Here is an 11,841-nt window from a genome sequence, read left to right on the forward strand (position 1 = left end):
TGATAGATGAAAATACCTTTATTAGTTTGAGTAATCTACAAACCTAAGAAAAATTTCATTTCCCCAATCATAGACATTTCAAATTCTTTCTCCATATTCTTAGAAAATTCCATGCATAACTTATCTTCACCTCCAAAAATGATGTCATCAATAAATACTTCAATAATTAGTATATCATCATCAATGATCTTATAATATAAATTACTGTCAGCATTACCCTTAGTAAAACCAAGCTTCAAAATATATTTATCCAACCTTGCATACCAAGCTCTAGGTGCTTGTTTCAATCCATATAAAGCTTTCCTTAACCTCCAAACCATGTTTGTATCAACTGACAGTGAAAAACCATCAGGTTGCTCAATATAAACTTCCTCGCCAAGATTCCCATTAAAAAATGCACACTTAACATCTATTTGATAAACCTTGTAGTTTTTATGGGCAGCATGCGCAAGAAATAATCTTATAGCTTCAATCCTAGCTACAGGTGAAAAAGTCTCTCCATAATCAATTCCTTCCTTCTAAGAATATCCTTTACAAACCAGTCTAGCCTTATTCCTTACAACTTGACTACCCTCATTTAATTTATTCCTAAAACCCCATTTAGTTCCAATAACATTCTTATTTTTAGGCCGGGGAACCAAAGTCCGTGTGTTATTTTTCTCAATCTAATCTAATTCGTCTTCCATAGCTTTCAACCAATATTCAGCTTTACATGCCTCAATTACTGATACCGGTTCAACTTGAAAAGTTAAACATACCTCATTAGTTGTCAATCTTCTTCTTATCATTAATCCATTGTTCTTATTCCCAATGGTCTGATCTTCTGAGTGATTCAATCTCACATACCTAGGAGTCTTCTGACTCTTTGTTCCCCTTCTCGGTTCTTTAGTTACTGTAGAATTTTTTGATACTACTGGAGTAACTGGTTCAAAATTTCATTCCAGTAAAGGTGCTACTAGTTTAGATATAATTATTTCCACCGTTGGTTCCTTCTCATAAACTCTGATTTGACCTCTATTCAGCTCATCCACTTTGACATTAGCACTTTCCACAATTCACTGCAATCTCTTGTTATAACATCTATATGCCTTTCTTTTATTAGAACAACCAAGAAATATGCCTTCATCACATCTAGGATCAAATTTTCCAATGATAGATCATCTCTCCTGATATAACATTTGCTACCAAATATTCTGAAATACTTAATTGTAGGTGTATTGCCAATCCATAATTCATTAAGGTGTCTTACCGGTTTCTCCTTTGATATGTACTCTATTGAATGTATAAACCATTGTGCTCAGTGCTTCTCTCCAGTATATATGAGGTAGACTAGCTTCCATCAATATTGTTCTAGCAACATCCAAGATAGTTTTGTTCTTTATTTCCACAACTCTATTCTGCTGAGGTGTCCGGGGAGTAGAAAATTGTCTTCTTATACCATGCTTCTCACAAAAATTATTAAACTCACCGGATGTGAATTCTCCACTATGATTTGACCTCAAGCATTTAATCTTCAATCATGTCTTAGTTCCCACTTTAGCCTTAAAGATTTTAAAATTTTCAAATGCTTCATATTTTTCCTTTAGAAAAGTTACCCACATCATTCTAGAATAATCATCAATGATTAGCATGAAATATCTATCACCTTGAAAACTTTTAACTCTAGTAGGACCACACAAATAAGTATGAATAAGATCAAGAACATAATTAGATTTATCTGGTATAATCCTAAAAGAGTTCTGACCTATTTCCCCATTTGACATTATTTACATATCAGATTATAGGGCTTCATAATCTTAGGTATATCTCTAACTGCCTTAGTTGAACTGATCTTCACAATGCAATTAAAATTCACATGACACAGTCTTTTATGCCATATTCAACTCTCATCAATTTGTGTAATCAAACATGTCTTCTCACCGGAATTCAAATGAAATATATTACCTTTTGTCTGTGTACCACTTGGAATCTCCAAACCAGATATGTTAATGATTATGCATTTTCCATCCTTGAACTGTAATTGAAATCACTTATCCACCAATCATCCCACACTCAAAAGATTATGCCTTAAACCTTAAACATAATAAACATTGTCAGTGTTGTTATTACCATCCAATGATATAGTTAATTTTTATTTGATCATACATCCTTTGTCATCTCCAAATCTAACCAGACCGCCATCAAATTCTCACAAAAATAAAAAATTCCCTTTATCTCCAGTCATATGATGTGAAAAACCACTGTCAATTACCCATTCATCCTTGTCTTCAATTTTAGTAGCAAGTGCCTTCTCTTTAGGTACATTCTCTTCCAGTACTAGAACATCTTCCTTGATAGCTAGGAACACCCATTCCTTCCCATTGTCGGAACCCCTAGTAGAGTCTTCTGTCGGTTATCAGAATTAGTAAAACCTTCCTCATCTACTATGCAGCGTGATTTGTCTCTATTCTTCCTGTACTTATACTTGTTCTGATATCTAGGGTTAGGCTCAAAAGATCCTCTAACTCTTTCTTCAAATCTTGAATTCCTTTAAGGACATCTAGATGCAAAATGACCAATCTTATTACATGCAAAACATTTAAAAGGTGCTTTTCCTTCATACTACTTCCTATCTGTCCTTCAGATACTCTTCTAGAAAATAGTGCTTCAAGTTGTTCAAAATCATCATATTCTCTCTTCATATCATCCAATTCCTTTGCATATGAATCTTTCCAATCTTGTTTACCAGTTGCTGATGCAGATGCATGAAAAGCAGGTTCAGACTTAATAGCTCCAGAAGGTCCAAATTATTCAAGCTCAAAAGAAGATAATTTCCCAACCAAAGTATCTTTGTTGATAGATGTATTAGCCATTGTTCTCAATTCATTAATAGCAGTAGCCTTCATTTTGTAAGCCGGTGATAGGGCTCGCAAAACTTTAGAAACAATTTCATCTTCGCTCAGAGTTCCACCACAACATTGAATTCCCATAACAATCTCATTTACCCTTTCCATGAATGTAGTAATTCTTTCATCTTCTTCCATCTTCAGGTTTTCATATCTTACCCAGTAACCATCAAGTTTATCAATCTTCACTATAGGGTCACCTTCATTAAGAGTCTCCAACTTATCCCAAATAGCCTTTCCAGATGATTTGTCAGTCAATCCCATTATTTGCTGATCAAAAAGTGCACACAAGAGGGCTTCTCTTGCTCTACAATCATTCTCAATCTCCTTATCTAGGTTTACTGAAGGAGGATTGCTAGATGTCAGATTATGAGGTGTAACACCATTCTGTGTGATCTCCCAAATCTCCTTGCCAAGGCATCTTAGATGAGTCTCCATCTGAATCTTCCATACTGTGTAATATGTTCCATCAAGCCTAGGGATATCCCTTTGAAAGATAGCTCTAGATGAACTAGATGAACTTGAACTGTTAGATGCCGTAGGATCTTCCTCAAGCGGTTAAGCTTTCTGTAGAGAGGACCAATGATCTAATACCAATTGTTAGACAGTTCAAATAACTAGAAGACAACTGATTCACCCCCCTCCTCTCAGTTATCTTTCGATTATTTGAATTGTCTAATAGGTACATGTATATATTAATAATTGGTGTATTCTTTTGTAAAGTTAGGCTCAATACCTTAGCATTTTATCTCTTCATATATACATACATTCCAATATATTTAACAACCTCCTTGTCCACACACACACACACACACACACAGATGCATTAATCTTATCCTAACATTTATCACATTTAATTATAAGCACCTATCCTCATAAATTGGTTAAAAACCTTGGATCAGATATTTCATTCTTTATTGGTTTCAGTGATCCAAAAGTTTACCCGATCATATGATTTGATCCGGTTTGAGGTTTTGACTTTTCTATTCAGTATTATAGTGTTCTATTATTCGATCCATTGTGCTTTGTTATGATCATTTAAGTCATACAAGGGAGCTATCCCTCTCAAATATAGAGAAAAATTAATCATTCAATGATAATTTCTTGGTGTGCAAGTGGAGACTTGACAAACACAACCCAATAGAAACAAAGATTTGAATTTAGTTTAATGTTTAATGTTGTATCAATTTTGTAATAAAGTACATATAAATGTAGCTATAATTCTCTTGTAAAATTTATAATATCTTCTATAAATGACAATCGGCATAACCATTACACCTTTATTTGGTACAAGTGCTAGTAAATACAACCAATCGAAGGGGGCATATGTTGTCATTAACCTTCCTATATTGAGTTTTTTGACTTAGTGATAGGTCCCATTGAGACTTATTATGTGGACTAGAGATAGCATTATCACATGACATGATTTGCACTTCATGAAATTTTTTGTCCTATGACTATCACACAAAACATACCATTTTTATTTATTGAACAAGCATATTTTTTCTCTTTATTTATTTCCCATTATTCATTTTTTCTAGATATTTTGCAAATTCCTATTTTGTATTAGTTTTCATGTTGATGAGATCAAATCTACTCATTGCATACTTTTTCTTTATTTTTAAGGTTCCATGGAGAGTAGATAAAGAAGAATATACACTATCATGCCTTGAAAATTCCATTATATTATATGAATCGTCAAACTTTATGTCTTTTCATATTTGAATACTTACTTTACATGCATGATATTTATGAGTGCTATATACTTTAAAAAGTACAATCATTTTAGAATTCACATGCAATTTAAAGTGAGTAAAATGTAATGGTAAATTTTTCATGCCCAAACATGTTGTTTTCCATTTAACTTTTTATGCTTTAAAACTTGATAAAAAATCTTGATACATGTATATATCAATAATTGGCGTATTCTTTTGTAAAGTTAGGCTCAATACCTTACCATTTTATCCCTTCATATACACATACATTCCAATATATTTAACACCTTCCTTGTCCACAAACACACACACACACACACACACAGATGCATTAATCTTATCCTAACATTTATCACATTTAATCGTAAGCGCCTATCCTCATATACTGGTCAAAAACCTAGGATGAAACCATATGCACCCCATCCCCCCCCCCACACACACACAAAAAGAGATGCATTAATCTTATCCTAACATTTATCACATTTAATTATAAGCGCCGATGCTCATATATTGGTTAAAAACCTAGGATCAGACCATATTCCATTCCAAACCTACAAACTTGTCCACTAATGGTGCATAGATCCAACATGGACTTTGAGGCATTTTATTGATATATAAACATTATTTTATGAGAATACATTAGTCTATATCAAAACCTTTTCTCCTAATAGTGCATAGACCCAACATAAACTTTGAGACATTTTATGATAGACAAACATTATTTTATGAGAATCATTAGTCTATATCAAAGTCTTCTCTTCTAATGGAACATAGATCCAACATAGACTTTGAGACATTCTATTGATACAAAAAAATTATTTTATGATAATACACTATCTATACCAAAATCTTCTCTAAAGTCAATCCTTCTTCTATGATAGAATTAAAAACGACACTTTTTTTTTTCAACTTTTCATATTTAACTATTGAAATGATCAAATTTATCAGTCACTGCTATATTAATAAATCTAAACTAATTAATACTTATTTTACTATATTTACTTAATCATCCTAATTGAACCCAAAGAAATATGTTCCTGCACAATCTTATCCCATATCATTTCTTTTGAAAAAAGTATTGAAAGGAATGCATACGAAGAAGAACAGAGTACATCGTAAACCAAATACAATACACAACTGTACATCATAAATATTTGCATTCTCGTAGACGGTTATTTCCTCTACTCTTAGCAAAATATCTTCACCATATAAACTAGTACTTGTTTTTAAAATTGCCTAAAGTAGCGCAAATCTAAAATGCGGATTCAATCCATAGATCTTAGACTACAAGTCGACCGTCCGGTACAATATACTTCAATAGAAAATTTGTTTACGTTACCAAATTACATTAGTAAAGCTATTTGGTTATATAAAGAGTCACTCCCCTTCAAAGCGGAATCCAGAAAACGGCAATTGGACTACGAACGGTGTGCGTTCCCCCTTGCATGCATTTCCACATTATCTCTCCCACCTCTACTTCCTCACTCCCTTCCACTTGGCTTTCGAATGTCACGTTAAAGCTTGCCTCGTCGCTTCGTTTGTTGAACACCAATGTCTCTGGCTCCACACTTACTTTTACGTTTGGACTGCTCTTCACCTGCACTTTGTATACGGCATTGTCGCCGCCCACATTGGTCACCGTCCTTCTCTTCACCTGGACACGCTCTCCATACTTTAACAAAACAGAGAAAGATGGATAGTTAAGATCTGCACCTGATTCCGATTTGGGGCAGGGAGGCCATTTGTGGGTCAGCAGGGCTATTTGCTTTTTAGTGTACGCGTTTTGACCACACAGATAGTTGATGTAGTCTTGAGGCCCCAAATTGTACACCAGACCCGGCTCCAGCGCTGCCCTTGGATTTACGTGACCTGCACCCATTGCAAACGGGTCCGCGGCTCGCAAGTTTAGCGCATCTCTGATGGGCTGCTTTCTGTTGTCCAGCGTGGATGCCGTAGTCATCAGAGCCGATCTGATTGCCGCCGGACTCCACGTCGGATGGGAAGCTCGTATGAGCGCTGCAATGCCGCTGACGTGGGGACACGCCATTGACGTCCCAGACTCTATCTTGAAGCCGCCATCCTTCCATGCAGCCAAAATGTTGGAACCTGGCGCAACTAGATCCGGCTTAAGAACATCCGGATATGAATCACTTGGACCCCGAGAAGAAAACGTGTCAACAATGGGAGCGATTGCTTTTCCCACCACTGTCAAACCCGTGGGGTTCATGGTGGCCGTAGGCGCTGCCGTACTGTTAACGTAAGTTTTTATCTTTTCGCCCGTCGAAAAACTCACTCTGCTAGCCGGAAAATATGATTCGTCCATAGGTACATCTTGGGCACCGTACAATTCATCGTTAACAAATATCATTCCTGCTGCGCCCGCGTCCTTCAGAAGCCTTGCCGTTTTCGTCGAATTGGAATGGAAAGCGCACATCACAACTTTACCTTTGAAAAGGTGTGGGTCGACACCAAGGTTGCTGCAGTAATCGTATACCAGAGGCAGATTTTGAATCCCTGGTCCTCTGTAAAGCGACGAGCCCTTGAACACCTTGCCATTGCCGAGCTTCACAAGAGAGAGAAACTCTCTGTCCATACTGCCGGAGCCCACTATAGTCATCCACGGTGCCGTGTTTGACAGAGAAGCTGAGAAAGGCCCTTCGTTACCAGCAGAGGCGGAAACAAATGCACCATTCTCTATGGCACCGAATGCTGCCAGCGCTTGATGATCCATGTAGAATGGATTCTCAATCGCACTGCCAAGTGACAAAGAAATAATGTCGACGCCGTCTTGGATGGCTTTTTCGATAGCAGCGGCTACGTCGCTGTCATCGCAGTTGGGTTCTGGTCCCCCCCAGCAGGCCTTATAGATGGCCAGTCTGGCCGCAGGCGCCATGCCCATGGCCGTTCCATTTCCAAAGCCATTGTAGCTCGCTCCCCTTACAGGAGATCCCGCAGCAATAGAAGCAGTATGTGTGCCGTGGCCGTAGCTGTCTCTTGCTGATATGAAATCCTCGCCTACATGCGATTTGTAGCCCACGGAAAAATTGAATCGAGCTCCGATGAGTTTTCTATTGCACAAGGAGGAATCAAATTGTTCTCCGCTTTCACATTCGCCTTTCCAGCTGGAGGGAACAGGCCCTAGACCCTCGTCATGGAAGCTTTCACTCTCAGGCCATATTCCTGTGTCCACCATGCCCACTATCACGTCTTCTCCGCGATTCAACTGCTGCGACCACAGTCCTCCGCCATCGGTGAGGCCCAGAAACTGAGGTGAATGAGTGGTATGAAGCTTGTTGAGAGAGGATGGAATCACAGCCAGACAGCCATCCACACTCTCCAAAGCTGCAGCCTCCGCACTGGTCAGCTTGGCTGCAAAGCCATGAAGGACTACACCATATGTATATAACAAGACACTCGGATCTGAAGTGGAGGCAGCAGAGGTGACCTGGTTGAGAATTGAATGATACCAGTGCTTATGCAGACTGAAGTGTTCGGGTTTCATGGATTTCATCATGTGAACAATGTAGGGTTTCCTAACAGTCTTTGCATAAGTTACTCTAGCAAATGCTAACAAGAAGAGGAGTGTTACTTGGATACTGATGCTCTTCTTCATTATAACCAAAGGAAGAAACAACAATTGAAACAGATGAAGATGGAACTGAATACGAGTTCTTTAATAGAGACTAGAAGCTCACGGGTGTTCACGAAACTTAAGGTAAAAGGGCCAATCGCTTTTTCAAATATATCAGAGTCTTGGATGCTCTGGAAAAGGCAGAATTTTCGAGCTCCAAAATTTTTAAAATTCCGTGCTATACGTCATTACAGTGACGAAATGTGATCAAAGCAACGATTCGCCATGCCACGCAGGCAAACAGGTTATAGTACATGTTATTTCTGAATGTATTTGGAGAATTGGATTGGGTCCATGGCAGAAACAGCGAGGGAATCTTCCTTAAAATGTAATTGACACAATCACAAATCTCAATTTAACGGTTAACTTAGCTCGTTTATTAGAAGGCCCAACAGTTTAGCGGTGGCTCTATATCTCCATACAATTATAGAGATTCTTTTGAAAATGTTCGTACGCGGGAAAAAATAGTAAAGACTAGCATGCCGCTAAACGCCAGGGGGGCGGGCCCACCTTAGTAGTACATCACATGCCATCTACAACGTAGGACTGCTATGTTATGTATTCATTGCGTGATGAGGTGAATTTGTTTGCAATCCAAAAGCAATCCGTGAAGTTTGTTTTCTTCTTTCCCATCAAATTTCTCGCTGAATATCCAGATTTTTCAATTGTCTCCTGCCAGTGGAATTGATTTAGTCTAGATTTTAGTGAGACTACGTACAACCTTCTGTATATTACAGCAGACATGCAAAGAAATAAGTAATAAAGATTTGTGAATTGACGCAAAGAAGAGCGTTTTCTCAGAGTATTCATCGGCAATTCTTGGGAAAAGATTGGTTTAAAGTGTAGAGATTTGCAAGGATTTTCTGATTGACAATAATATTCTTTTAGAATAATTAAGATATTTTGCCTTGTACTACTAGCCAAGCAAGTAAACTGAAATGTGTAAGATAGATTGAAATCGGTAGTACTGTTCAGCTGTGTTGGGTTTTGTCTATTTTGCTGTCAAATAGCTGGTTTTGTTTCTGACTGTTTCAATGTGCTGGCTCGTCTTGTCACTAAGTTTGTGATTGTAATCTGTAAGGATTAATCTGTGCATTAGCTATTTGTTCAGAGTTTGGATAACGTGGTTGGCTAACAGTTCTAGAAGTAGTATTTTATTGTTGTGTGAGACATTATATTATAGGGATGGACGTTGAGAATGCTCTCTAGAGTCATTATATTTTTATAATTAGATTTTTTTTATTTTTTATTTTTATTTTATGTATCATCATATTTTTAAATGTGCAAGCTTTCATTAATTATCTTATGAATTATTATGTAGAATATATCATGTAGAAAGAATGAAGGTCAAATGAAAATTTGAATTGATAGGCGAAGTTAATAGATCTTAAAAAATAGAAATGTTACTAACATTAATATTTTATTATACATTTGTTTATCTTTGTAATTAGTCCGTTTTCATATCTTTGTCACCCTATATTATTTTAAATATCTTGCACTTTGGTTGATCTGTCATTCTACATTATTCTAAGCCCTCTATTATTTCATGCAGAAAGTAAAATAAAAGAGAGAAAAGGAAGCCTATATACTCTAGTTATAGGTTCACCTTTTATATTTGGTCAAATATATGGAAAATACATTGATAATGATTTTGTAACAAATATACAGAATTCCACATTCCCAAATTTATATATATATATATCATGTGAATGATTTTCTTTATTTTCCTATAATGTGAAATATATTAACTAATACATTCATCTTGAAATTTTTCCTTTCATATTTAATATATCCCCCAACACTTTTCCTTTTAATGTTTTCTCATATTGATTTGGATTTTGCAAATATTTCCCTTATTTGGTTTTCTCCTATGTATTAAAGGCATTTTACCTCCATTTTCTTACAATTTTCTTTCTCCATTAATATTTCTATTTCCATTGAAATATTAAATAGTTTAACATTTCTCTTTTATTTCACCTTCACAAATATTTCTCTTTGATGGGATTGATAGGGTTCATCGATTCAATGTAAGTATTGGTGAAAACAATCTCATGAGAGGGATAATAGGAGGTACCTATTTTGATGTTGAAATAAGTTTCCTTAGCCTTAGTGGAGGAGTGACCATTATGTATGCCATGAGATAGATATTTGAGGCCTTAAATAATCTTGGATTTTCTTTCATTTAGACAGGTTCTAAGATTCCTTTCTCAAGAAGGCCTAACCCTTTGCCCATATAACGCATGTTTTGATAATTTTAATTACTAGTGGAGTGCTACTATTTTGAAAATAAGAAATGAGTTTTGTATGCTAGATTAGTGGATTAGACAATCAATTAGAAAAACATGAAACTAACATACCAATGAATTATTGGATATAAAGACTAACTTGGTAAACTAATTAAACAAGCCAAACCTTCAAAAGAGTCCCATTGTCGTCTATCTTCAAGGATTTGTTAAATCATTATTACTCTCAGATTATTGATCAATTGACCCTTAGAATGATAACTCAAAGAATGAGTTATATGTGATGAAATGATATATATGCCTATGTAACCAAGATCAACATGATTATGCTAATGATAATGAGATGCTATATTTACATGATATGCTATACTAACATGATTACTTCTAAATGCTTAAGTTTAAAAAGAGAGACAAAATGTAGATTCAAAAACTTGGATTTGATGACCTTGATAGACAATAACCTTGATACACAAAACTTGGGATCCTGATAATGAGGGAATGAGGCCTATTTATAGAATAAATGGGCAATTGGATGGTTAAGATTGAATTATCTTAACAAGGGCTAGGATTGAATGATCCTCACTCCATGTGACACTTTCAAACCAATCGCCTGTTGACAACTGTCAACATGAGAATGCTTGAGAGGAGAGAGAAGAGGCATTGAATGCCTGAGGAGACATAAGGGTTACCCTAGGGGGTTTGGTTAGGGTAAGGTTAATGGATAATTCTTTTGTATGCAAGGGTTAACGGTAAACCATGGTCAAAGCATTGAATGCTTGAAGAGACTTGTGGGTTAAATGGATGGTTGAGTTAGAGAGAAAGTCTCTAACCAAGGGTCAAAGGTGAGTTAGCCTTAAAGGCTTAGGAAGACTTTAGAAGTTAACTTGTAGAAGGGAGAAATATTTTAATGGTTTTAGAAGTGACTCCTTCCTAATTTCTTTGTTTAGGAATGTGCAAATGCTTAGGAGGGGGTTTAGACTTAATTGGAAGGATTTAGAAGAATCTAGAAGAAGGGTTTCGGTTTGTAAGTAGGTTTTGTAGGAGAATGCAAGTGGGAGGGATTTTAGGATTTTAATTGGAATAAAATTAATTTATTGGTTGCAAATTGCATTGGATAGTTTTAAATAAATATTGATTTATTTAAATGCTAATAGGGTATTTAATTAAATGTGAAAGGGGAATTTAATTAAATAAATATGATTTATTTAATTAAAAGCTAGAATTTGTCTAAATGAATTAAATCAAATAAATCGAATAATTTATGTCATTAATAGGAGAAGGGTAAAAAGGATGAATTAATTAAATATTGAATTTATTTAATAGTTGGAAAATGGATGATAAATAAATAAATATAAAATTTATTTAAT

The 11,841-nt window shown here is 35.8% G+C and overlaps 1 protein-coding gene across 1 annotated transcript; it reads right to left on the bottom strand.

Annotated features, from left to right (window-relative positions):
* Positions 1-5,632: 5,632 nt before the first annotated feature.
* LOC131057851 (subtilisin-like protease SBT1.7) lies at positions 5,633-8,298 on the bottom strand. The gene has a single exon (XM_057991992.2). The coding sequence runs from the start codon at positions 8,211-8,213 to the stop codon at positions 5,988-5,990; it is 2,226 nt and encodes a 741-aa protein (XP_057847975.2). The 5' UTR covers positions 8,214-8,298; the 3' UTR covers positions 5,633-5,987.
* Between the last annotated feature and the right edge of the window lie 3,543 nt (positions 8,299-11,841).

This window comes from Cryptomeria japonica, chromosome 7 (assembly GCF_030272615.1).
Source record: "Cryptomeria japonica chromosome 7, Sugi_1.0, whole genome shotgun sequence".
Classification (NCBI taxonomy): domain Eukaryota; kingdom Viridiplantae; phylum Streptophyta; class Pinopsida; order Cupressales; family Cupressaceae; genus Cryptomeria; species Cryptomeria japonica.